Genomic DNA, 27,852 nt, shown 5'->3' with positions numbered 1-27,852 from the left:
CATGTAAACAAATTATCTCCCTTTAATTAATTAATATTGGTCTTGCGGCGCGCTGGGAAAATGATCCCGCAGTTTCCTCCATAGTAAAATCTGAAGCCATGGTGATCCCTGATTGTTATACACTGGCATGATTTTATATTATTTCATCAAATAGATGTGAAATTACAAAATGTGGAATTTTACTTGAAGCACTAGAAATCTTCAGTACACGACACATACTATAGGATTAGAGAATTGTCCACTGTAATATTTCACTTGAAGCATTCAGAATCAGTTGATACAATGTGATCTATTCAAGAACATGACAGCTGTTCAATGTGATTATATGCTGAGCAGTACTTATCTATATCCAAGCAATTTTTCTACCCACAGAATATGTCTTATCAACAGAGTCCCCTGGAGTGATATTCTACTTGGAAGTACTTGCGAATTAATCAAGTTCTATGAGAAATGCTTATCTGCCATTTTGGTGAGAAACTTTTTGATGTAATGAAAGACACAGTAAAACTCCTTTTGGTCTTTGTCACCATTTGCAGTGATAAGCAGTACAGCGTTACTTCCATTCACAATGGACTTGATAACAAAGTTGTACTCCACAATAGGAAACTTGGCCGTCTTAAAGTGGTCGTAATACAGGCGTTCCGATACCGCCTGTTCTAACTCAATACTGTCTGTGTAACCACGTTCCTTGAAGGCTGACATGAATTTTTTGCGTTCTGCCCATGTTCTACAGAAAATCTTTACATCCATGTCAAGGTAAACATCGGCATCCTCGTAGCTTTCGGTTTTATCTTCTTCCATTGGCTCAGCCTCTTGCCCCCCTTCGGCTCCAGTCACAGTTCCGACTGTCTGTGTAGAATCTGTTTCCAGTTCTACACCAGGGCCTGGCAAAACATTTATATTTTCCTTCTCGCCACTCTCCCCATCCTTAGAAGTTTCAGGTTCCTGTGTTGTATCCGCCGTTTTTGTTTTCTTGCTTTCAGCATCCTGTGAATTGGAGCTGTTGGAACGTTTCCTGCCTTTAGCCTTGTGATTATAGTAGCGTGACTTTGGCAGGGGATCCGTTATATTGGTTTTGTTGATTTCTATATCATACATGAGCACACGTTCCAGAATGCCATAGGCAAAAACACACATTTTTTTGCACCAGGCCACCTGTATATTGCCAGTCCTTCTCAGTGTATGAAGCAAACCCTGATCAAGGTTATCCATCTTGAGTTCCAGAGTAAACTGATATTCACCGAGCTGGATTCCAGAGGTTGTCTTGCTAGTGAGGTCGGTAAACTCCTGAAAGATAAATATTACCATTGGCGGACATTCAAACTTTTATGTTTAAAGCAAAGATAAATCAGCCTGCAGCTAGAACTGTTGCCAGGATGGCTAAGCCTATTCCCCTCACTCCCGATTCCACCCAGGTTCCCACTCTGCCCTTAACCCTTTTTTAGATTATATACAAGAAGGGGGGAAACAGCAGATAAAGGCGGTAAGCCCACATTCAGTGTACTGTGTACATGAAGCTTCGAAAAGTTTGGATGAAAAACACAAGTAAGAGGAGTTGTCTGGATAAGCCAGTCTATAATTATAACAGAAAGGGGGATAACTGCCATAAAATATTCAGATCTAAAAAATGAAAACAGGTGAACTACAGAGGGTGATGACTACAACCTAGTTTCAGGAAGGGTTTACATTAAAAACTGCCAGACAAAATTCAGACTGAAAAGGACAGGCAACCTGATTCCAGTTTATCCCCGTAAATTCATTGTGAGCGGTATAATTAAACTGAAGTACATTAGCATAAGACTGGCTGTACTTTTACCTATGACAAACATTAAATACTACATGAAGTTTGATAAGAACATCATGAGGTGCCCTGTCTTGCAAAACAGACATACCTTCTTCAAAAAAGTATTGAGTGTATATTAAACTGTGGTTGATATTTTGGGCTTGTTAAGATTTTATAAATCTATTTGTCAATTAAACTCCAAATAACGAACGAATATCTAACAACAGAATCAAAACCAAAACATTAATCATAATGGATCCAGACTACAACATCTTGAACTAACACTCAAATAACATCTTAATTTATATTGATCATGTCTCATCTACGTACACAGTCAGGCAAGTTCCCTGTGCTTGTACAATGTATTTTGAAATGAATCTGTCAATGATTACTAAGACTTCACCAGACACTCTGTACTCTGCTGTTAACCCATTGTTGGCAGAATCATTAATTGTATAAAGACACCATTAGAATACCATAATTACATCATGTTAAAGTACACTCCTGATTACCAAGAAATATGCATTGTTATAACATACAGTAGCAGGAATATTCTCTCAATACTTCTTCACTTTAAATTGTATAGATTTTCTTTTTTTAAAGATGGCCATGATCGCTAAAGCAAATGACGATTTTCAGATAAAACTGAACGAAGTACAGATTTTAAGTTGATGTGAAATCGCTTTCAAATATAAATCCCCACTGTGCCAAAGAAAGATTGTAGACCAGGTTACTTAGACAAATACCATAAAATAAAGTCAAAGAAAGGAATGGACTGACATCTGAAGGCAAAAACTATGAATATGCACAAGATTTGGTTTATCGTGCGAGTGGTTACCACCTTAAAGTGTTTGGTAAGGGAGCACTAAAACTTTGACCTTGACCTTTCTGCAGAAAACAAAACCTGCCCCTATTTAAAGCTTTGACCTTGACCTTTTTTGTAGAAAACAAAATCTGCCCCTATTTAATGCCTGGTAGTCGCGTTTGGAGTAAGAAACATGGTAAACTCACCACTCCTTCGGGGACCTCTTCTGTAAACAGATCCAGTATGGTCCTTGTGCCAGTATTATCTGGATTATTCCACTTGGCCGCTTTAGCTGCCGCCACACGGAACTCCATCGCAATCAGCTGCCGCATCTTCTCGTTGATGTTGAAAGTGATATTGTGGTCCAGTACAAACGGATCTTGGATGTTAAACATCCCGATCTGGTAAAACATTAAGGTTAAATGTCAATAGGTTAAAAAAGTTACAATATCCTGACTTAATCAAAATATTCCAACCCAATCGCATAATGGAAAACTTCATACAGATTTTGGACCCAAAAAGAATTCAGTGTATATCTTTCAGAAAGTTGAAATTATTGGTATTTTCAAAAATATGTAAAATAAGACTTTAAAGCAGACAGTATATGGTATTTTGTACTTCCATTTCAAAGCTACTAAAATTTCAAATTTTAGATATTGAGTTTGATCTTTAAATATATCCTCCATGCAAAAAACAGCATCCTTTTTCTAAAGATCATTATCATCTAAAAAATATATAGAAACACAACTCATAATACAATGTACATCTGAATATTACACTATATATTCCCAAAGAGAGGGAGAGTAAATAAACATGGCCACACGTCATTGAGGTTTCTGATATCAGGATAAGTTATTAAGGAGATACATGTCATTGAGGTTTCCGATATCAGGATAAGTTATTAAGGAGCAACAAGTCCTTGAGGTTTCCGATATCAGGATAAGTTATTAAGGATTTACACATCATTGAGGTTTCCGATATCAAGATAAGTTATTAAGGAACTACACATCATTGAGGTTTCCGATATCAGGATAAGTTATTAAGGAACTACACATCATTGAGGTTTCCGATATCAGGATAAGTTATTAAGGAGCAACAAGTCCTTGAGGTTTCCGATATCAGGATAAGTTATTAAGGAACTACACATCATTGAGGTTTCCGATATCAGGATAAGTTATTAAGGAGCAACAAGTCCTTGAGGTTTCCGATATCAGGATAAGTTATTAAGGAACTACACATCATTGAGGTTTCCGATATAAGGATAAGTTATTAAGGAGCAACAAGTCCTTGAGGTTTCCGATATAAGGATAAGGTTTCCGATATCAGGATAAGTTATTAAGGAGCAACAAGTCCTTGAGGTTTCCGATATAAGGATAAGTTATTAAGGATTTACACATCATTGAGGTTTCCGATATCAGGATAAGTTATTAAGGAGCAACAAGTCCTTGAGGTTTCCGATATCAGGATAAGTTATTAAGGAACTACACATCATTGAGGTTTCCGATATCAGGATAAGTTATTAAGGAGCAACAAGTCCTTGAGGTTTCCGATATCAGGATAAGTTATTAAGGAACTACACATCATTGAGGTTTCCGATATAAGGATAAGTTATTAAGGAGCAACAAGTCCTTGAGGTTTCCGATATAAGGATAAGGTTTCCGATATCAGGATAAGTTATTAAGGAGCAACAAGTCCTTGAGGTTTCCGATATAAGGATAAGTTATTAAGGATTTACACATCATTGAGGTTTCCGATATCAGGATAAGTTATTAAGGAGCAACAAGTCCTTGAGGTTTCCGATATCAGGATAAGTTATTAAGGAGCAACAAGTCCTTGAGGTTTCCGATATAAGGATAAGTTATTTAGGAAATACATAAACAAAGTGATTACCTAATGCCTCCTGTTTATTTTTGGAGGTTATACTGGAGCACTTATACAGGAGTAGTAGCACTTACCTTCATAGGAATTCCTAAATTTACTGCCTCAGCAACAGGGAACGGTTGTCCAGTTCGCATATACATGCCTAAGGTGTGGAAATCAAACTCCGCAAAGAAGGAGAAAAAGCCTGCCAACAGCTCCTCTGGTAACACACAACAGTATATCTCAGATGTAAAAACAGGGTTTTTTATTATGCATGTATGTATGTCATCCATTTAAAAGAATTAAAAAACTTCCACAAATGTCAGACTTCCAAGATTTGGGTATTTGTAGGTGACTTAGTATGCTACTGCCACATAGTGTTCTAATAAAAGTGGTACTGATCGTCCCTCTGTATGTCTGCCACAAAAGATGACAAGTTTTACAGTGTTCATCATACAATCATTAACTGTCGATGCCAATATTTTACCTGAATGTTAACGTTCTTCTAGGTTAAACATCAATACTGTGCAGTTAAATTGGATAAAATAAAGTCTTTGTTCTCATAAGAACCACTGTCCATATTTTCTGAGAAAACAAGTTAAACTATTAATTTGCAACAAATGCAGTCTGAAATCGAAATATCAAAATCGAAAATAAAATGCTCTTTTATTAAATGAATACAGTATCTGTGGCTACTGAACATAGTTATTTCAACAAAAAATGATGGACAAATAGAACTTCAAGTCAGTGATCCACTCCAGCTAGAAACTCAAAACACATACAGTATGGAAATTTCAGAGAAAAGAGAATCAAGGCCCGTAACCCCTACAGCTTTCTTCACTCCAATCAGGATAAATATGGTTCATGTACCAAATAATAAATATCCTATGTCCGGTAAGTAGTAGCATGGAAGCTTATTTACCTGTTGTCTGTGAATTCATGGTGGGAGGTATGAACTGTGCGGCCACAAAGGAACAATCCCATTTGTTGATTATTGTACGTTGATGACCTAGAGAGTAAACAGTGACTACAGTAATGACTTCAGACAGACATGTTGACATTAGCAGCACTCTCGTACAAATTGTTTATTATAGGTAATAACTACATTCTGTATATACTCATTGTTAGTATAAACTTTATTTCATTCAATATACATCCTTTACATTCACTACAGCGAACACACATAGGGATGAATTGGATTCGGAAACAAGTGTTAAACACTTATGTAAAATCCGTCTACAGATTCATTGTTGGATATCATATTACATAGAAATAGGCCAAGTTCATAGTTTAAACCATAATATTGGAGCAAATTAACAGGTTATCTACTGACAGCAATTTAAATATTTGAACAAAACAATTAAAATAAATTATTAAAATGAATGTGAAAAGTTAAATAAATAAAGTTCAGATGTTATGGAATTTTAATGGTAAATTAATATACGGTTGGACATATGGAAATGTAGGAAAATAGCATCGAGTGATGACATGTATCCATCAGATAGGGGCCGCGGTGGCCGAGTGGTTAAGGTGTCCTGACACTTCATCACTAGCCCTCCACCTCTGGGTTGCGAGTTCGAAATCTACGTGGGGCAGTTGCCAGGTACTGACCGTAGGCTGGTGGTTTTTGTCCGGGTACTCCGGCTTCCCTCCACCACCAAAACCTGGCACCTCCTTAAATGACCCTGGCTGTTAATAGGACGTTAAACAAAAACAAGCAAAGTATCCATCAGATAGACTACTGGACAACACAGACATTTCCTCTTTTCACTTCTTTAATGACTTACCACAAAGATCGGCCATTTCCTGTACGGTTGGGAGCACCTTAGGACGAAGGTTTTGTAGGTAGTAGATGACCATGAGAGTGAGAGCATAGTTAGAGAGACATGGTAAAGCTCGTGGGTTCCCTGCTAGTCCTTTCAGCTTGGCCCAGTACCTCACTACATACACAAGAGGGCGTACTCGCTGATCATACAGACTCAGTGTCTGTAGAAGACGAGTGTTCTGCAGGGCCAGTCTACAAAGATAACACTGACTTTAAAATGTTATTGATTACATCTCATGTGACAAAGCAAAGCCTGCATAGTTCACAATCCAACTAAAGAAGAAATAGCTAAATTCCTTCCGTAGGATGATGATCTCAACATGCTTTAGGGAGACATGGATATTTGATCATGTGTTGTGTGCCAGATTCACTCTGAGCGTGCCATGTTTATCAGAGGACGAAACAACAACAACAAATGTACATTACAAGCAAGGAGTATGCCTCAACAAAGTTTCTTCATAGAAAGAAGGAAGGGAGATAACTCAATAAGACTAACAGATGATAACCCCACCATGTGTAGGATAGGGGACTATACAATCCTGACTATATGATATTTTCTTCATTCGTTTTACAATCATTGAATTATTTTAAAATTGAAAAAAATGTCTGACAAAGCAACTGGGCATTATAAAGAGTAAATATAAAACATACAATATGAATAAATATTGACAAATAATTGCAAAGAAGACAATGTCTGTCTTTGTTTTTTATATGTAGCGGAACTGGACTGGGTCGATCATTAGCGGCCAGGTAGCTAAATTGGTAAAGCATTCGGCTAGTGTTTGGAGGGTCCCAGGTTCAAACCCCGGTCTGCCTGTTACATTTTCTCCTTCTCCTGTTTCATAAATAACAAATATCGGGACAAAGAGGTGTGAGTACACATCTAGGTGACAGCTACCACAGGAATCACTGATATCAATTTACAAAGAACTCACTTGTTGTCAATGGAGAGATCACACTTGATGCCAGATTCCAAGTGAGTGAAACGTACAATTGGACATCGGTTGCTTGGTATTAATGTCAACTCTGAACAAGATGGAGCATGTTCGACAAGGATTCGCAAAATCAGTTTTGCTTTATCAATAGGCGTAATCTTGACCATGTCATCATGACCCAGAGGCCCCTTTTGTTTCTTCAAGAACCTGATGTCTCGTACATAAGGTAAGTCTATAGCCTGTGAGCAAAAGATTTAAAATAAAGCATCACATAATTATTGTGTTGTTTGCTGCGTTTAGGGTTTAGATATACATTTACCAACAAGGGTCAGTTTGGGGTTACATACATTGTAGTAGCTGGTGGCTACCTCTCTTTACAACATACAGACAGGAGGCCAGCTGCATGACATCCATAGTATTTAGGGTACAGTGTTTAACCAAAGGACACAACATCACGCGACATATCAAAGAATCAAGTCATTTTGAGTACATGTATTAATACATGTACAAAATGTATATATTACAACGAAAATGGTCTCATTTGTTTAGTAGGTTTATCACCTTGATATATTTAGCAACTCTGAGAAAAAGTCTTCATCTAGCAGCTTGTGGCTACCCACTGAACATCATACAAGAGACCTGTCAAGTACTACACAGAGCAGTTAGAGTACTGTCTTACTCAAAGTTACAACCACAACAGCACAGGAAGAATCTTGATCTTAGAGTATGAATTAACACTAATTACAAATGTGTTCATAGAAGGGATACAACCCCAGACGTTGGATTTCCACCTCAGGTCTGTAAGTCTGATGCACTACAGACCAAGTATAACCATCCAGTTATAGCCATGAGTTTTACTTACCTGTGAGCGACAAGGAATGCCCAGATTGGTAAGGTCTATATAAATATCCATGTCACAGCCTTTGATACCAAAACCATTCACAGACGACCCAAACTGGTTGATACTCACACCTGTAGGTGAGAAATATATAGTAGTTACAGTATGGTATACTGGGTGTAGCTAAAATATAAAATCTAATCCATCTTATGCTAAAAATCACTGAAGACACAAAAAACATGGATGTTCTGAAAAAAAATGCCTCATTGAAAAACGAAAACAAAAGTCATCTGTGTATACCTGAATTAAAGTAAAAACTTTTTTAAAACAAGAAATATCCAGTAAAGTTAAACATCATGGTAACTCCTGGAATCTGGAGGACACGTTAATGTTCTTTCCAGGGGGAGTAGATATGTAACCTCTAAAACTAGGTAAATATCAGCCGCAATATACTGGAACATACAGATTAATTATGTGCAATCATTACAGAATCGTTATGATGATAAGACTGTTCACCAGGTAACAAATAAATCAGTATACATGTACAAAGTTCAACACAAACAGCTGATGACATGTACCTGGGAAATAGACACAGTCTAACACACACAGCTGATGGCTGGACAGTGACCTGGGAGGTAGACATAGTCTAACACACACAGCTGATGGCTGGACAGTGACCTGGGGAAATAGACATAGTCTAACACACACAGCTGATGGCCGGACAGTGACCTGGGGAAATAGACATAGTCTAACACACAGCTGATGGCTGGACAGTGACCTGGGGAAATAGACATAGTCTAACACACACAGCTGATGGCCGGACAGTGACCTGGGGAAATAGACATAGTCTAACACACACAGCTGATGGCCGGACAGTGACCTGGGGGGTATAAATAGTCTAACACACACAGCTGATGGCTGGACAGTGACCTGGGGAAATAGACATAGTCTAACACACACAGCTGATGGCCGGACAGTGACCTGGGAAGTATAAATAGTCTAACACACACAGCTGATGGCTGGACAGTGACCTGGGGAAATAGACATAGTCTAACACACACACCTGATGGCCGGACAGTGACCTGGGGGGTATAAATAGTCTAACACACAGCTGATGGCTGGACAGTGACCTGGGGAAATAGACATAGTCTAACACACACACAGCTGATGGCCGGACAGTGACCTGGGGGGTATAAATAGTCTAACACACACAGCTGATGGCTGGACAGTGACCTGGGGAAATAGACATAGTCTAACACACACAGCTGATGGCCGGACAGTGACCTGGGGAAATAGACATAGTCTAACACACACAGCTGATGGCCGGACAGTGACCTGGGAAGTATAAATAGTCTAACACACACAGCTGATGGCTGGACAGTGACCTGGGGAAATAGACATAGTCTAACACACACAGCTGATGGCCGGACAGTGACCTGGGGGGTATAAATAGTCTAACACACACAGCTGATGGCTGGACAGTGACCTGGGGAAATAGACATAGTCTAACACACACAGCTGATGGCCGGACAGTGACCTGGGAAGTATAAATAGTCTAACACACACAGCTGATGGCTGGACAGTGACCTGGGGAAATAGACATAGTCTAACACACACACCTGATGGCCGGACAGTGACCTGGGGGGTATAAATAGTCTAACACACAGCTGATGGCTGGACAGTGACCTGGGGAAATAGACATAGTCTAACACACACACAGCTGATGGCCGGACAGTGACCTGGGGGGTATAAATAGTCTAACACACACAGCTGATGGCTGGACAGTGACCTGGGGAAATAGACATAGTCTAACACACACAGCTGATGGCCGGACAGTGACCTGGGGAAATAGACATAGTCTAACACACACAGCTGATGGCCGGACAGTGACCTGGGAAGTATAAATAGTCTAACACACACAGCTGATGGCTGGACAGTGACCTGGGGAAATAGACATAGTCTAACACACACAGCTGATGGCCGGACAGTGACCTGGGGAAATAGACATAGTCTAACTCACACAGCTGATGGCCGGACAGTGACCTGGGAAGTATAAATAGTCTAACACACACAGCTGATGGCTGGACAGTGACCTGGGAGGTATAAATAGTCTAACACACAGCTGATGGCCGGACAGTGACCTGGGGAAATAGACATAGTCTAACACACACAGCTGATGGCTGGACAGTGACCTGGGGAAATAGACATAGTCTAACACACACAGCTGATGGCCGGACAGTGACCTGGGGGGTATAAATAGTCTAACACACACAGCTGATGGCCGGACAGTGACCTGGGGAAATAGACATAGTCTAACACACACAGCTGATGGCTGGACAGTGACCTGGGCGGTATAAATAGTCTAACACACACAGCTGATGACTGGACAGTGACCTGGGGGGTATAAATAGTCTAACACACACAGCTGATGGCCGGACAGTGACCTGGGGAAATAGACATAGTCTAACACACACAGCTGATGGCCGGACAGTGACCTGGGCGGTATAAATAGTCTAACACACACAGCTGATGGCTGGACAGTGACCTGGGGGGTATAAATAGTCTAACACACACAGCTGATGGCCGGACAGTGACCTGGGGAAATAGACATAGTCTAACACACACAGCTGATGGCTGGACAGTGACCTGGGCGGTATAAATAGTCTAACACACACAGCTGATGGCCGGACAGTGACCTGGGGAAATAGACATAGTCTAACACACAGCTGATGGCCGGACAGTGACCTGGGGAAATAGACATAGTCTAACACACACAGCTGATGGCCGGACAGTGACCTGGGGAAATAGACATAGTCTAACACACAGCTGATGGCCGGACAGTGACCTGGGGAAATAGACATAGTCTAACACACATAGCTGATGGCCGGACAGTGACCTGGGGAAATAGACATAGTCTAACACACAGCTGATGGCCGGACAGTGACCTGGGGAAATAGACACAGTCTAACACACAGCTGATGGCTGGACAGTGACCTGGGGAAATAGACATAGTCTAACACACACAGCTGATGGCTGGACAGTGACCTGGGGAAATAGACATAGTCTAACACACAGCTGATGGCCGGACAGTGACCTGGGAAGTATAAATAGTCTAACACACACAGCTGATGACTGGACAGTGACCTGGGAGGTATAAATAGTCTAACACACACAGCTGATGACTGGACAGTGACCTGGGGAAATAGACATAGTCTAACACACAGCTGATGGCCGGACAGTGACCTGGGGAAATAGACATAGTCTAACACACACAGCTGATGGCTGGACAGTGACCTGGGCGGTATAAATAGTCTAACACACACAGCTGATGGCTGGACAGTGACCTGGGGGGTATAAATAGTCTAACACACACAGCTGATGGGCGGACTGTGACCTGGGGGGTATAAATAGTCTAACACACACAGCTGATGACTGGACAGTGACCTGGGGAAATAGACATAGTCTAACACACACAGCTGATGGCTGGACAGTGACCTGGGGAAATAGACATAGTCTAACACATACAGCTGATGGCCGGACAGTGACCTGGGGAAATAGACATAGTCTAACACACACAGCTGATGGCCGGACTGTGACCTGGGGGTATAAATAGTCTAACACACACAGCTGATGGCTGGACAGTGACCTGGGGAAATAGACACAGTCTAACACACACAGCTGATGGCTGGACAGTAACCTGGGAGGTATAAATAGTCTAACACACACAGCTGATGGCCGGACAGTAACCTGGGGAAATAGACATAGTCTAACACACAGCTGATGGCTGGACAGTGACCTGGGAAGTATAAATAGTCTAACACACACAGCTGATGGCCGGACAGTAACCTGGGAGGTATAAATAGTCTAACACACACAGCTGATGGCCGGACAGTAACCTGGGAGGTATAAATAGTCTAACACACAGCTGATGGCTGGACAGTGACCTGGGGAAATAGACATAGTCTAACACACACAGCTGATGGCCGGACAGTGACCTGGGGGGTATAAATAGTCTAACACACACAGCTGATGGCTGGACAGTGACCTGGGGAAATAGACATAGTCTAACACACACAGCTGATGGCCGGACAGTGACCTGGGAAGTATAAATAGTCTAACACACACAGCTGATGGCTGGACAGTGACCTGGGGAAATAGACATAGTCTAACACACACACCTGATGGCCGGACAGTGACCTGGGGGGTATAAATAGTCTAACACACAGCTGATGGCTGGACAGTGACCTGGGGAAATAGACATAGTCTAACACACACACAGCTGATGGCCGGACAGTGACCTGGGGGGTATAAATAGTCTAACACACACAGCTGATGGCTGGACAGTGACCTGGGGAAATAGACATAGTCTAACACACACAGCTGATGGCCGGACAGTGACCTGGGGAAATAGACATAGTCTAACACACACAGCTGATGGCCGGACAGTGACCTGGGAAGTATAAATAGTCTAACACACACAGCTGATGGCTGGACAGTGACCTGGGGAAATAGACATAGTCTAACACACACAGCTGATGGCCGGACAGTGACCTGGGGAAATAGACATAGTCTAACTCACACAGCTGATGGCCGGACAGTGACCTGGGAAGTATAAATAGTCTAACACACACAGCTGATGGCTGGACAGTGACCTGGGAGGTATAAATAGTCTAACACACAGCTGATGGCCGGACAGTGACCTGGGGAAATAGACATAGTCTAACACACACAGCTGATGGCTGGACAGTGACCTGGGGAAATAGACATAGTCTAACACACACAGCTGATGGCCGGACAGTGACCTGGGGGGTATAAATAGTCTAACACACACAGCTGATGGCCGGACAGTGACCTGGGGAAATAGACATAGTCTAACACACACAGCTGATGGCTGGACAGTGACCTGGGCGGTAATAAATAGTCTAACACACACAGCTGATGACTGGACAGTGACCTGGGGGGTATAAATAGTCTAACACACACAGCTGATGGCCGGACAGTGACCTGGGGAAATAGACATAGTCTAACACACACAGCTGATGGCCGGACAGTGACCTGGGCGGTATAAATAGTCTAACACACACAGCTGATGGCTGGACAGTGACCTGGGGGGTATAAATAGTCTAACACACACAGCTGATGGCCGGACAGTGACCTGGGGAAATAGACATAGTCTAACACACACAGCTGATGGCTGGACAGTGACCTGGGCGGTATAAATAGTCTAACACACACAGCTGATGGCCGGACAGTGACCTGGGGAAATAGACATAGTCTAACACACAGCTGATGGCCGGACAGTGACCTGGGGAAATAGACATAGTCTAACACACACAGCTGATGGCCGGACAGTGACCTGGGGAAATAGACATAGTCTAACACACAGCTGATGGCCGGACAGTGACCTGGGGAAATAGACATAGTCTAACACACATAGCTGATGGCCGGACAGTGACCTGGGGAAATAGACATAGTCTAACACACAGCTGATGGCCGGACAGTGACCTGGGGAAATAGACACAGTCTAACACACAGCTGATGGCTGGACAGTGACCTGGGGAAATAGACATAGTCTAACACACACAGCTGATGGCTGGACAGTGACCTGGGGAAATAGACATAGTCTAACACACAGCTGATGGCCGGACAGTGACCTGGGAAGTATAAATAGTCTAACACACACAGCTGATGACTGGACAGTGACCTGGGAGGTATAAATAGTCTAACACACACAGCTGATGACTGGACAGTGACCTGGGGAAATAGACATAGTCTAACACACAGCTGATGGCCGGACAGTGACCTGGGGAAATAGACATAGTCTAACACACACAGCTGATGGCTGGACAGTGACCTGGGCGGTATAAATAGTCTAACACACACAGCTGATGGCTGGACAGTGACCTGGGGGGTATAAATAGTCTAACACACACAGCTGATGGGCGGACTGTGACCTGGGGGGTATAAATAGTCTAACACACACAGCTGATGACTGGACAGTGACCTGGGGAAATAGACATAGTCTAACACACACAGCTGATGGCTGGACAGTGACCTGGGGAAATAGACATAGTCTAACACATACAGCTGATGGCCGGACAGTGACCTGGGGAAATAGACATAGTCTAACACACACAGCTGATGGCCGGACTGTGACCTGGGGGTATAAATAGTCTAACACACACAGCTGATGGCTGGACAGTGACCTGGGGAAATAGACACAGTCTAACACACACAGCTGATGGCTGGACAGTAACCTGGGAGGTATAAATAGTCTAACACACACAGCTGATGGCCGGACAGTAACCTGGGGAAATAGACATAGTCTAACACACAGCTGATGGCTGGACAGTGACCTGGGAAGTATAAATAGTCTAACACACACAGCTGATGGCCGGACAGTAACCTGGGAGGTATAAATAGTCTAACACACACAGCTGATGGCCGGACAGTAACCTGGGAGGTATAAATAGTCTAACACACAGCTGATGGCTGGACAGTAACCTGGGAGGTATAAATAGTCTAACACACACAGCTGATGGCCGGACAGTAACCTTGGGAAATAGACATAGTCTAACACACAGCTGATGACTGGACAGTGACCTGGGGAAATAGACACAGTCTAACACACACAGCTGATGACTGGACAGTGACCTGGGCGGTATAAATAGTCTAACACACACAGCTGATGGCCGGACAGTGACCTGGGGAAATAGACATAGTCTAACACACACAGCTGATGACTGGACAGTGACCTGGGAAGTATAAATAGTCTAACACACACAGCTGATGGCCGGACAGTGACCTGGGAAGTATAAATAGTCTAACACACACAGCTGATGACTGGACAGTGACCTGGGGAAATAGACATAGTCTAACACACACAGCTGATGACTGGACAGTAACCTGGGAAGTATAAATAGTCTAACACACACAGCTGATGGCTGGACAGTGACCTGGGGAAATAGACATAGTCTAACACACACAGCTGATGACTGGACAGTGACCTGGGGAAATAGACATAGTCTAACACACACAGCTGATGGCTGGACAGTGACCTGGGGAAATAGACACAGTCTAACACACAGCTGATGGCCGGACAGTAACCTGGGGAAATAGACATAGTCTAACACACATAGCTGATGGCCGGACAGTGACCTGGGGGGTATAAGTAGTCTAACTCACACAGCTGATGGCCGGACTGTGACCTGGGGAAATAGACATAGTCTAACACACACAGCTGATGGCCGGACAGTGACCTGGGGGGTATAAGTAGTCTAACTCACACAGCTGATGGCCGGACAGTGACCTGGGGAAATAGACATAGTCTAACACACACAGCTGATGGCCGGACAGTGACCTGGGGGTATAAATAGTCTAACACACACAGCTGATGGCCGGACAGTGACCTGGGGAAATAGACATAGTCTAACACACACAGCTGATGGCCGGACAGTGACCTGGGGGGTATAAGTAGTCTAACTCACACAGCTGATGGCCGGACAGTGACCTGGGGGGTATAAATAGTCTAACACACACAGCTGATGGCCGGACAGTGACCTGGGGAAATAGACATAGTCTAACACACACAGCTGATGGCTGGACAGTGACCTGGGGAAATAGACATAGTCTAACACACACAGCTGATGGCCGGACAGTGACCTGGGGAAATAGACATAGTCTAACACACACAGCTGATGGCCTGGACAGTGACCTGGGGAAATAGACATAGTCTAACACACACAGCTGATGGCTGGACAGTGACCTGGGGAAATAGACATAGTCTAACACACACAGCTGATGGCTGGACAGTGACTGGGAAGACAGTCTAACAACCTGATGCGGACAGTACCTGGGATAAATAGTCTAAACACACAGCTGATGGCGGACAGTGACCTGGGGAAATAGACATAGTCTAACACACACAGCTGATGGCTGGACAGTGACCTGGGGAAGATAGAATAGTCTAACACACACAGCTGATGGCCGGACAGTGACCTGGGGAAATAGACACAGTCTAACACACACAGCTGATGGCTGGACAGTAACCTGGGGAAATAAACATAGTCTAACACACAGCTGATGGCCGGACAGTGACCTGGGGGTATACATAGTCTAACACACACAGCTGATGGGCGGACAGTGACCTGGGGAAATAGACATAGTCTAACACACACAGCTGATGGCTGGACAGTGACCTGGGAGGTATAAATAGTCTAACACACACACGATGGCGGACGTGACCTGGGGTAAATAGTCTAACCACACAGCTGATGGCGGAGTGACCTGGGGAATAGAAAGTCTAACACACACAGCTGATGGCTGGACAGTGACCTGGGAGGTATAAATAGTCTAACACACACAGCTGATGGCCGGACAGTGACCTGGGAGGTATAAATAGTCTAACGCACACAGCTGATGGCCGGACAGTAACCTGGGAGGTATAAATAGTCTAACACACACAGCTGATGGCTGGACAGTGACCTGGGGAAATAGACACAGTCTAACACACACAGCTGATGGATGGACAGTGACCTGGGAGGTATAAATAGTCTAACACACACAGCTGATGGCCGGACAGTGACCTGGGAGGTATAAATAGTCTAACGCACACAGCTGATGGCCGGACAGTAACCTGGGAGGTATAAATAGTCTAACACACACAGCTGATGGCTGGACAGTGACCTGGGGAAATAGACACAGTCTAACACACACAGCTGATGGATGGACAGTGACCTGGGAAGTATAAATAGTCTAACACACACAGCTGATGGACGGACTGTGACCTGGGGAAATAGACATAGTCTAACACACACAGCTGATGGCTGGACAGTGACCTGGGGAAATAGACATAGTCTAACACACACAGCTGATGGCCGGACAGTGGCCTGGGAAGTATAAATAGTCTAACACACACAGCTGATGGCCGGACAGTGACCTGGGAGGTAGACATAGTCTAACACACACAGCTGATGGCCGGACAGTGACCTGGGAAATAGACACAGTCTAACACACACAGCTGATGACTGGACAGTGACCTGGGGAAATAGACATAGTCTAACACACACAGCTGATGGCCGGACTGTGACCTGGGGGGTATAAATAGTCTAACACACACAGCTGATGGCCGGACAGTGACCTGGGGAAATAGACACAGTCTAACACACACAGCTGATGGCTGGACAGTAACCTGGGGAAATAAACATAGTCTAACACACAGCTGATGGCCGGACAGTGGCCTGGGGGGTATAAATAGTCTAACACACACAGCTGATGGCCGGACAGTGACCTGGGGAAATAGACACAGTCTAACACACACAGCTGATGGCTGGACAGTAACCTGGGGAAATAAACATAGTCTAACACACAGCTGATGGCCGGACAGTGACCTGGGGAAATAGACATAGTCTAACACACACAGCTGATGGCTGGACAGTGACCTGGGGGGTATAAATAGTCTAACACACACAGCTGATGGCCGGACAGTGACCTGGGGAAATAGACATAGTCTAACACACACAGCTGATGGCCGGACAGTGACCTGGGAAGTATAAATAGTCTAACACACACAGCTGATGACTGGACAGTGACCTGGGGAAATAGACATAGTCTAACACACACAGCTGATGGCCGGACAGTGACCTGGGGGGTATAAATAGTCTAACACACACAGCTGATGGCCGGACAGTGACCTGGGGAAATAGACATAGTCTAACACACACAGCTGATGGCCGGACAGTGACCTGGGAAGTATAAATAGTCTAACACACACAGCTGATGACTGGACAGTGACCTGGGGAAATAGACATAGTCTAACACACACAGCTGATGGCCGGACAGTAACCTGGGAGGTAGACATAGTCTAACACACACAGCTGATGGCCGGACAGTGACCTGGGAAGTATAAATAGTCTAACACACACAGCTGATGACTGGACAGTGACCTGGGGAAATAGACATAGTCTAACACACAGCTGATGGCCGGACAGTGACCTGGGAGGTAGACATAGTCTAACACACACAGCTGATGGCTGGACAGTGACCTGGGGAAATAGACATAGTCTAACACACAGCTGATGGCCGGACAGTGACCTGGGAGGTAGACATAGTCTAACACACACAGCTGATGGCTGGACAGTGACCTGGGGAAATAGACATAGTCTAACACACAGCTGATGGCTGGACAGTGACCTGGGGGGTATAAATAGTCTAACACACACAGCTGATGGCCGGACAGTGACCTGGGGAAATAGACACAGTCTAACACACACAGCTGATGGCCGGACAGTGACCTGGGGAAATAGACATAGTCTAACACACAGCTGATGGCTGGACAGTGACCTGGGATAATACACATAGTCTAACACACACAGCTGATGGCTGGACAGTGACCTGGGGAAATAGACATAGTCTAACACACACAGCTGATGGCCAGACAGTGACCTGGGAGGTAGACATAGTCTAACACACACAGCTGATGGCTGGACAGTGACCTGGGGAAATAGACATAGTCTAACACACACAGCTGATGGCCGGACAGTGACCTGGGGAAATAGACATAGTCTAACTCACAGCTGATGGCCGGACAGTAACCTGGGGAAATAGACATAGTCTAACACACAGCTGATGGCTGGACAGTAACCTGGGGAAATAGACATAGTCTAACACACACAGCTGATGACTGGACAGTGACCTGGGGAAATAGACATAGTCTAACACACACAGCTGATGGCCGGACAGTGACCTGGGGAAATAGACATAGTCTAACACACAGCTGATGGCCGGACAGTGACCTCGGGAAATAGACACAGTCTAACACACAGCTGATGGCTGGACAGTGACCTGGGGAAATAGACATAGTCTAACACACAGCTGATGGCTGGACAGTGACCTGGGGAAATAGACATAGTCTAACTCACACAGCTGATGGCCGGACAGTGACCTGGGGAAGTATAAATAGTCTAACACACACAGCTGATGGCCGGACAGTGACCTGGGGAAGTATAAATAGTCTAACTCACACAGCTGATGGCCGGACAGTGACCTGGGGAAGTATAAATAGTCTAACACACACAGCTGATGGCTGGACTGTGACCTGGGGAAGTATAAATAGTCTAACACACACAGCTGATGGCCGGACAGTGACCTGGGGAAATAGACATAGTCTAACACACACAGCTGATGGCCGGACAGTAACCTGGGAAGTATAAATAGTCTAACACACACAGCTGATGGCCGGACAGTGACCTGGGGAAATAGACATAAGTCCTAACCAACAGCTGATGGCCGACAAGTTACCTAGGGGGTATAAATAGTCTACACAACACACGAGCTGATGGCCGGACAGGTGACCTGGAAATAACATGTCTAACACACAAAAGCTGGATGGATAGGACAGTAAACTGGGGCAATAGACACAGTCTCACACACAGCTGATGGCCGGGACAGTGGAAACTGGGAAATAGACATGTCTAACACCCCAACCAACAGCTGATTGCCGTCCAGTGACCTGGGGAAAATAACACAGTCTAACCAACAGCTGATGGCCGGACAGTGACCTTGGGAAATAGAAAAAGTCATAACACAACAAATCTGATGGCTTGGACAGTGACCTGTGGAATAGAACACAGTGTCTGACCCACACAAGCTGATGGCGGACTGTACCTGGGGGTATACATAGTCGAACCCCAGCTGAGGGACTGACTGTACCCTGGGTAAATATACATAGTCTATCAAACACCACAGCTGATTGCTGGACGTGACCTGGGGAAATAGACATAGTCCTAACACACCAGCTGATGGCCGGACTTGGACCTGGGGAATAGACTAGTCTAAAAACCACAACAGCTGAATGGCCTGACAGTGGCCTGGGGGGTATAAGTAGTCTAACACACACAGCTGATGGCTGGACAGTAACCTGGGGAAATAGACACAGTCTAACACACAGCTGATGGCCGGACAGTGACCTGGGGAAATAGACATAGTCTAACACACACAGCTGATGGCTGGACAGTGACCTGGGGGGTATAAATAGTCTAACACACACAGCTGATGGCCGGACAGTGACCTGGGGAAATAGACATAGTCTAACACACAGCTGATGGCTGGACAGTGACCTGGGGAAATAGACATAGTCTAACACACACAGCTGATGGCTGGACAGTGACCTGGGGGGTATAAGTAGTCTAACACACACAGCTGATGGCCGGACAGTGACCTGGGGAAATAGACATAGTCTAACACACACAGCTGATGGCCGGACAGTGACCTGGGGAAATAGACATAGTCTAACACACACAGCTGATGGCTGGACAGTGACCTGGGGGGTATAAGTAGTCTAACACACACAGCTGATGGCCGGACAGTAACTTGGGGAAATAGACATAGTCTAACACACATAGCTGATGGCTGGACAGTGACCTGGGGAAATAGACACAGTCTAACACACACAGCTGATGGCCGGACAGTGACCTGGGAAGTATAAATAGTCTAACACACACAGCTGATGGCCGGACAGTGACCTGGGGAAATAGACATAGTCTAACACACACAGCTGATGGCTGGACAGTGACCTGGGGAAATAGACATAGTCTAACACACACAGCTGATGGCCGGACTGTGACCTGGGGAAATAGACATAGTCTAACACACACAGCTGATGGCCGGACAGTGACCTGGGGAAATAGACATAGTCTAACACACACAGCTGATGGCCGGACAGTGACCTGGGGAAATAGACATAGTCTAACACACACAGCTGATGGCCGGACAGTGACCTGGGGAAATAGACATAGTCTAACACACACAGCTGATGGCCGGACAGTGGCCTGGGGGGTATAAGTAGTCTAACACACACAGCTGATGGCTGGATAATATACCTGGGAAGAATAAGGAGAGGACCTCCTCCAGAGTTTTACAGATGACATAGCGAGATTGGAGCTCCTGTGACGTGACTTGGATTAGGTCTGCCAGCACGCCCATTTCTGCCTGAATCTGAATACAATGAAAAATAGGTCATTTGTTATAAAACTTTCTGATTATTATAAATACATGTAACACAACTCAGCTACCTTCCTCTACTTTGTATGACATAGAATAATGTCTTCACTAGCAAAATGAAGAAACCCCTGTAAAGTATGGGAGAAGTATATAGCCCTACACAGGTCTGTTCCAGGGACAGGGAAATCACAACCTGAGTGTTAAAATTTGGCTGGACATGCTAGAATTTAACTGGACATGCTTCCAAACCTTGTACACCAGAGTTCAGATAGCCCTGTGAATGGAATAGACTCATATTTGATTATTTTTATCACAAACCAAGCAATGAAAAGAAAACATCAAATGCATAAACTTTCTTAAAACTTAAGAAGTTTTAAACAGAAGATTAGCTATTTACATCCATGGTATGGCACAGTAACAATATGTCAAGCTGACAATCCCTGCACCAAAGCAAATCTAAGTTGACTTCCCTACCACAGTAAAGACAGACTTAACTCCTCCATAGCCTCTTATACTGCATGAAAGACAGTTGCTCCTTAATTAGCCCCTACAATTTTTTTCTCTTGTGAACACTAACCCCCTATATAGCCTATAATATTCCACAAAAGAAAATTGTAATTACAGGCCCTACAACCTGTTTTACTGTAGTGAACACTTACTTCGTCTATCATAGCTAGCTCTAATAAACAACAGAGTTGCCCCAATATAGCCCCCAACCCTTCAATGAAAACTCACCCCTTTTTGAGTCTGTGACATCATTTCCTTTAGGAAATCCTCCACTGAAACAGGCAGATCAATGACATCCTCTTTCTTTATCTTAGGCTGATCCCTCTGAGCTTGATCACCACCTCCCTTTTTCTTCTTCTTCTTTTTCTTTTTCCCAGGAATACCTGGTAGGCCTTGCTGTCCTTGACCTTGCTGTCCTTGACCCTGACTTTGCTGTCCTTGACCTTGCTGTCCTTGACCTTGTTGACCATACCCTGCTTGAAAATCAGGATATATATTTGGATCATAGCTTGGGTCAAAATTTCTCATGTTGTTTCCATATCCACCATCCATCTGCCAGTGGGGTTCATACCCAGGACCCCCAGAGGGATTGTAGAACCCTGCCGACCCCGCCTGTGAGTCCCAGCTTGGATCGTATTGATTTTGGGATGCCCTTTGTGGAGGCTGGACCCCTCCAGGTTGGTTCCAAGCATGGGTTTGGCCCCTTCCTTTCTGCCATGGGAAATATGGTTGTTCTGACAGCTCTTTGAAGTCACGTTTCCTCACGTTTAGTTTGGTGCTGTTAAGGATGTGGGGATTAGTATAACCCAGACAATTATCAGCTGCCTGCTCATATTTAAACTCTATTATGGCATACTGGGGGAAACGCTGCAAGCAGAAATTCAGATTCAGCATTTAAAAATTTTATGTTTGTTTTAAAATTGAATAAATCAAATATACATAACAATCTTCTCCATGGTAGGATATATGTTCAACAATGGAAAAATCCTGCAAAAAGAGGCCTAATAGACCTGCATTGTTTACCTGATGATTTTCTGCCTTTCAGTTTGTGAGAAGTTGCTAGAATATTTAAACAAATTTGAATTCTGTGATCTTATATATGGGTCAAATTCATTTCACATTGCAAAAATTGTGGGACTTCATCTCACAAAATAAAATGGATATCATGATGATAGTAAATTTGATTCAAGCATTGACTGCAAACTTTGAAAGAATAATAACCAAATAGCAAATTTACACTCATTCATGCAATTTTATAAAGCAAGTTTTAGATTGTGATCAGAAAAGTGTTTATTTGATGGAAATAGGGCACATTTCTGGATTTTACTTCATGTCTCAGTATTTTTCAAAAAAAAATTTCATGTTGACATGCAGTCACCTTAATAACAGTTGCCAATGGTGAATTTATGGCTCTATGGCCACCTAAATAGAAACCACTTTGAGTCCTGATTGGTCCAGGTTGTTTCTTAATGCAAAATTTGTGAGGATCAATTTCAAAAACCTATCAGTCAAATATGATTATAGACCAATTGGTTAGTGAGAAGAAGTCCTTCAAAGGTTTTAACAACTTTGACCTCTGTGACGTTGCATGAATATAGATGAAGGTCACTCCACAGTATGAGCTCACTTGAATTGGTCCTGCAAGCAAGTTGAGCTAACAATACAGTATCATAGTTTATTTGGCAAACATTGTGGAAGGAAAACTTTGTATTTCTTTTTACAAAAAAATACTGCTTTTAAATGCTTATATTTATTTCTACATGTGTAAAATGCATACTTCGTCCTTCTTATCAAAAATTATTTTGTCCACAGGTCCAAAGTTGTTGAAGTAAACTTTTAGCTCCCACTCAGTTGTTTTTGGTGGGAATCCCTTCACGAACACACTGCAGGAAGCATGTTTCTTTTTCTCTCGGTAGTAGTTCAGTTGGTTGATGTGTCTTTTTCCGCTGATGTGACGGTCATATTCTTCAGCTACAACAACGTTTGTTACATCACTTTAATATGTCTTTCACACTAGATAAAATAAATAAAATATTCTTAAGATCTGTTTCCTGGTATATTATTCTAGCTACCATTCCACAACAGGATAGGACACCAGGGCTTTTTCTTAGGGCTTTCTGTGGTAATATAATGGGCCCAATTCCCAATTGAAATTATTTATATTTCAAAGCTAAATTCCCAAAATTTGCAGTTTATATATACTCCTTAAAAAATCTTTTCCAATTCACCAATTTTCTTCCCAAAATGAGACAAAAAGGACCCTTCCCAAACCAGTGAGAAAAAGCCCTGGGACACTGATGACTCAATCTGTGTGCTAGCTAAATACATAGTGATGCTATGTAAAGCAATAAAATTGTCTTCCCAAATTATTCAATATATTCAATTTTTTTAAAAATGAATAGCCGGGTCAATTTCTTGTTGAATGATGTATATGTATATAGCTGCAGGTTTTTCCCACTTTTTCTCATTAAATTGTGGTATTTTGTTTTGAACAACCAGTTTCTAACGCTGATATAATGTGTTATGTAGATTTTCTGAATACAAATGGAAACACTCAAAGTTATTGTATTACATAAAACAGCATATCATGTGATCATTAATCTATTAAAAAGAAATGACACAGGAATGCTTAGTGATTTCTACAATAATGCCAAATTTACATATTGGTGAGACAAGAACAAACTAGTTTTATTCTTATTGTTAATAACCTTTACATATGGGTAAAAAGCATTCTGCGGGAATTCTAATGTTTCATAGGCTTGTGTAACTGGAGAAGAAAAATGCAACAAACAGACCAGGAATCGAACCTGTGACTTAAGCTTCTGAACTCTAGATGGACATTCTAACTATTTTAGCTACCTGCCTGTGCAAGGCTTCGAACTTAGAACCGTTCATCCTATCACTAGGTTAAAGGGAAATTCTGTGTCTGAGGTGGTAAGGTGACCTTATACTCTCTACTTATAAACTAATCCCTCCTTCACAAATTTTTCGCCCCTGAAGACAACCCCAACCCATGTTCTTTATCTCCAAGTAAGCCTCTCAATCTACTCAAGCTTTCAGTGGTCAACAGCACCAAATCTGTTATAGGAAGGAGTAATGAAAATTTCCTGACCATGCTTGGGGCTTGAACTGGCAACCTCTACTCCAACAATGTTAGAGGATATATAACACGTCGAGAAAATTATGACAGACGCCGTGTAACCTCAAACATCCCAAGACGGATTTACACTGCGCAGAATGTTAAATTTTCATAGCCAGGATTTTGATAATGTCAAGCAGCTAATTAACGTTTAAGTGTTAATTTTATCTTTCTTTCCGCCCTTAAATCAGGGTAGAACTTTTAATTACCCAGTTTCAAATAGGGTTTGGTTGCTAATGGTCGGTTGGCGTCAGAACCAAAAAATAGCCAGAGACCTTTAATTAGCTAGCTGAAGTTAGGCAACTTCTTGCTCTCAAACCATACAACCTACCAGCATAGTGATTAGTGGAACTGGACTGGGACGATCATCGTTTAAATTGGTAAAGCATCAGGCTAGTGTTAGTGCTAGTCCAAGCGGCAAACTGTACTCTTTTTATATACTGTTACACAACTACTTGGGGTCAGGACTTTATAATGTTTTGCCATCACCATAAGTAGATTAATGGATGCAACAATAGAATCATTGAAATAATGCTTCCCTCAAAATTCATATACCTCCCTACTCCTATACGTATATGAGGTCTTATTCCACCTGATTACATTGGTGGATATTTTCACAGCGTTTCGTTTGTTTCGTCTATTTCAACTCCATATTTGGATAAACCGGAAATAACCTCGAGAGGTCACAATCAAAACAAGTATGGCGGTATATACAAATGGGACCTACGCTTAAACGACAAAAGAGGCTAATAATCACTGATCTTGGATATAGATATTTCTACTTCTACTTCTACCGATTGTTGTGACCTCCTTCAATATTATGAAGATGCTGTCAATGATCTGCGCTATGCTTAAAGGGAAAAATAAGAAGTAGCACTAAATTATCAGGTTAAAACTATGTACATTGAGGACGAAATTAATATTTGTAGGAAGAGAGCTGGGATTTGAAGGCAGTAATAGTGTTTGCAGAGATGAGATCAGGAGGGAGTTTGTTCCATTCGGATATGGTGTTTGGAAAGAAAGATTCTTTACGACAGGTGGTGCGGCAGTGCGGGACTTGATAGGAAAAGGAGTGTGATAGTCGAGTTTGGACGGTTTTGAGTGGTGAGATGATTGTCTTTGTTGATGGCAACAAGGCTGTGTGTGATTTTATACAGCATAGTGAGTCTGGCATCCCTACGCCTGTCTGAAAGACTACGCCAGCCTAGTCTTTGGAGCATATCGCCAACACTGGATGTGTTGTGATACCTGTGTGTCACAAAGCGGGCGGCTCGTCGTTGGACCATTTCTAGTTTGTCAATGTCGTTTTTTAGATGTGGGTCCCAAATTGTACAAGCATATTCTACTGAAGGCCGAACTAATGATTTATATGCTTGCTGTTTCACAGAAATGGAATTGATGTTTAAATTTCGTTTTAGAAAACCTAGTGTTTTGTTGGCTTTATTGCAGATGTTTTGTATGTGGGGGCCCCATTTAAGATTTATTTATGGACACACGTTGTGTGACTTTGTGTATTTATGATAGATAAATAGAATAAGGTAGGTCAGATCATATGAAATGTGAGTAAAGATAACTTTTAAACGACTTTAATTAGGTGGGTCACAGCAACAGGTTTTATGCGCGGTGGTGATTAGAGGTTACATGACAGCCTGTCAAAAGTTTCCTGTCGTGTAAACCTCTAATATTATTGGAGTAATACCTCCCTTGTAACGGGCATCATTTCATAGTTATTTCATTATGTATTCCAACAATTAACAGACTCGGGCTGATGACAAGACATTAAACATTAAAAAAAATGTGGCATTGTCAATATACGAAAGGCAAAATATTTCAGAATTCCAATAGCTGAAACCTTGAACCAGAGTACAACGCACAATTTAATGCAACATCCGAAGTATTTTTGACACAAAAGGTACGAGGGTTTGGCTTCAAAACCATCAATCACTCATATTTCCAGGTGTGGTATCATAAATTACCTGTGTTGATGGTGATATCGCAAATCTCACAAATCACGAACATCGTCCAGCCGCGTGCTCAAAAAAAGGGAACTACGGTTGTTTCATCCACTTGACTTCCACCTAGAACAACGCGCATCTGTTTGTTAGATTATTCTGGAGCTACAAAATCTAAATCAATTGTTTCTGGTAACACCTAACTTCGCTTTTTTTACCGAATTATATCCAATACTCTGCTCTCATAGCACTCTATAGCTCTCCAAACAAGGCGCATTGAACAACGTTAAACGGTCGTTATCATAGGATAATGCTAAATATAGCGAAACCAACAGATAAAGCAAGGCTACGTATATTTTCGCTGTTTAAAACGGAAATACATTGTCGTGTATAATATAAAACCGGAGACAGTTTTCCGGTAAAACATACGCCATACGTTATAACAACATGGCTGTACATGTGTGAAGTTAGCTCAACATACGACATACGACATTCAAAACTTCATATCTTGTGTTTTTACCAGCCAACGAGGTAACTTTTGAATGTTCAGCGGCTGAACATACGACATACGACATTCAGATTTTGAATGTTCAGCCGCTGAACATACGACATACAACATTCAAAAGTTACCTCGTTGGCTGGTAAAAACACAAGATATGAAGTTTTGAATGTCGTATGTCGTATGTTCAGCGGCTGAACATTCAAAATCTGAATGTCGTATGTTCAGCGGCTGAACATTCAAAAGTTACCTCGTTGGCTGGTAAAAACACAAGATATGAAGTTTTGAATGTCGTATGTTGAGCTTACTGCACACAGCCTAAAAGCATTCGATTCTTAACAAAAAACGCAAGCATTTTACAAGTTTTTGCCAGAGGAAGAAAATAATGATATTGGGAAAATCAAACAGAATGTCATGGACATTGTTCTTGTACAGAAAATTCAAGATATCAGTATGAAAACGCTTTTCAATTTTTTGTCTATATAGCACGCCAGGGTGATTTTTTATGCAAATGCATCAAGAATATATATATGTTTTTTTGTGAGATGTACAATTGGTCGCGACTATATGTATACAATGCCGTACACAAACAAACAAACGAAACAAATTATCAAAGTAACAATGATGATAATATCTTTATTTTACGAGAGTAGCATACATATGTGTATGGCTATAGATTCTAATGCATTACTAATTTTCCACATGGCCCC

General features: G+C 42.8%; 1 protein-coding gene across 1 annotated transcript; it reads right to left on the bottom strand.

The window, feature by feature from the left end:
- Positions 1-117: 117 nt before the first annotated feature.
- LOC117322484 (speckle targeted PIP5K1A-regulated poly(A) polymerase-like) lies at positions 118-26,942 on the bottom strand. The gene is made up of 11 exons (XM_033877424.1): positions 26,668-26,942; positions 23,330-23,523; positions 21,781-22,419; positions 20,925-21,039; positions 8,071-8,180; positions 7,209-7,447; positions 6,236-6,465; positions 5,371-5,457; positions 4,544-4,668; positions 2,795-2,989; positions 118-1,287 (listed from the first exon to the last, which is right to left on the bottom strand). The coding sequence occupies exons 1-11, from the start codon at positions 26,708-26,710 to the stop codon at positions 442-444; spliced, it is 2,823 nt and encodes a 940-aa protein (XP_033733315.1). The 5' UTR covers positions 26,711-26,942; the 3' UTR covers positions 118-441.
- Positions 26,943-27,852: the final 910 nt, after the last annotated feature.

This window comes from Pecten maximus, chromosome 2 (assembly GCF_902652985.1).
Source record: "Pecten maximus chromosome 2, xPecMax1.1, whole genome shotgun sequence".
Taxonomy (NCBI): Eukaryota; Metazoa; Mollusca; class Bivalvia; order Pectinida; family Pectinidae; genus Pecten; species Pecten maximus.
This window is presented reverse-complemented; position numbering and strand designations above follow the sequence as displayed.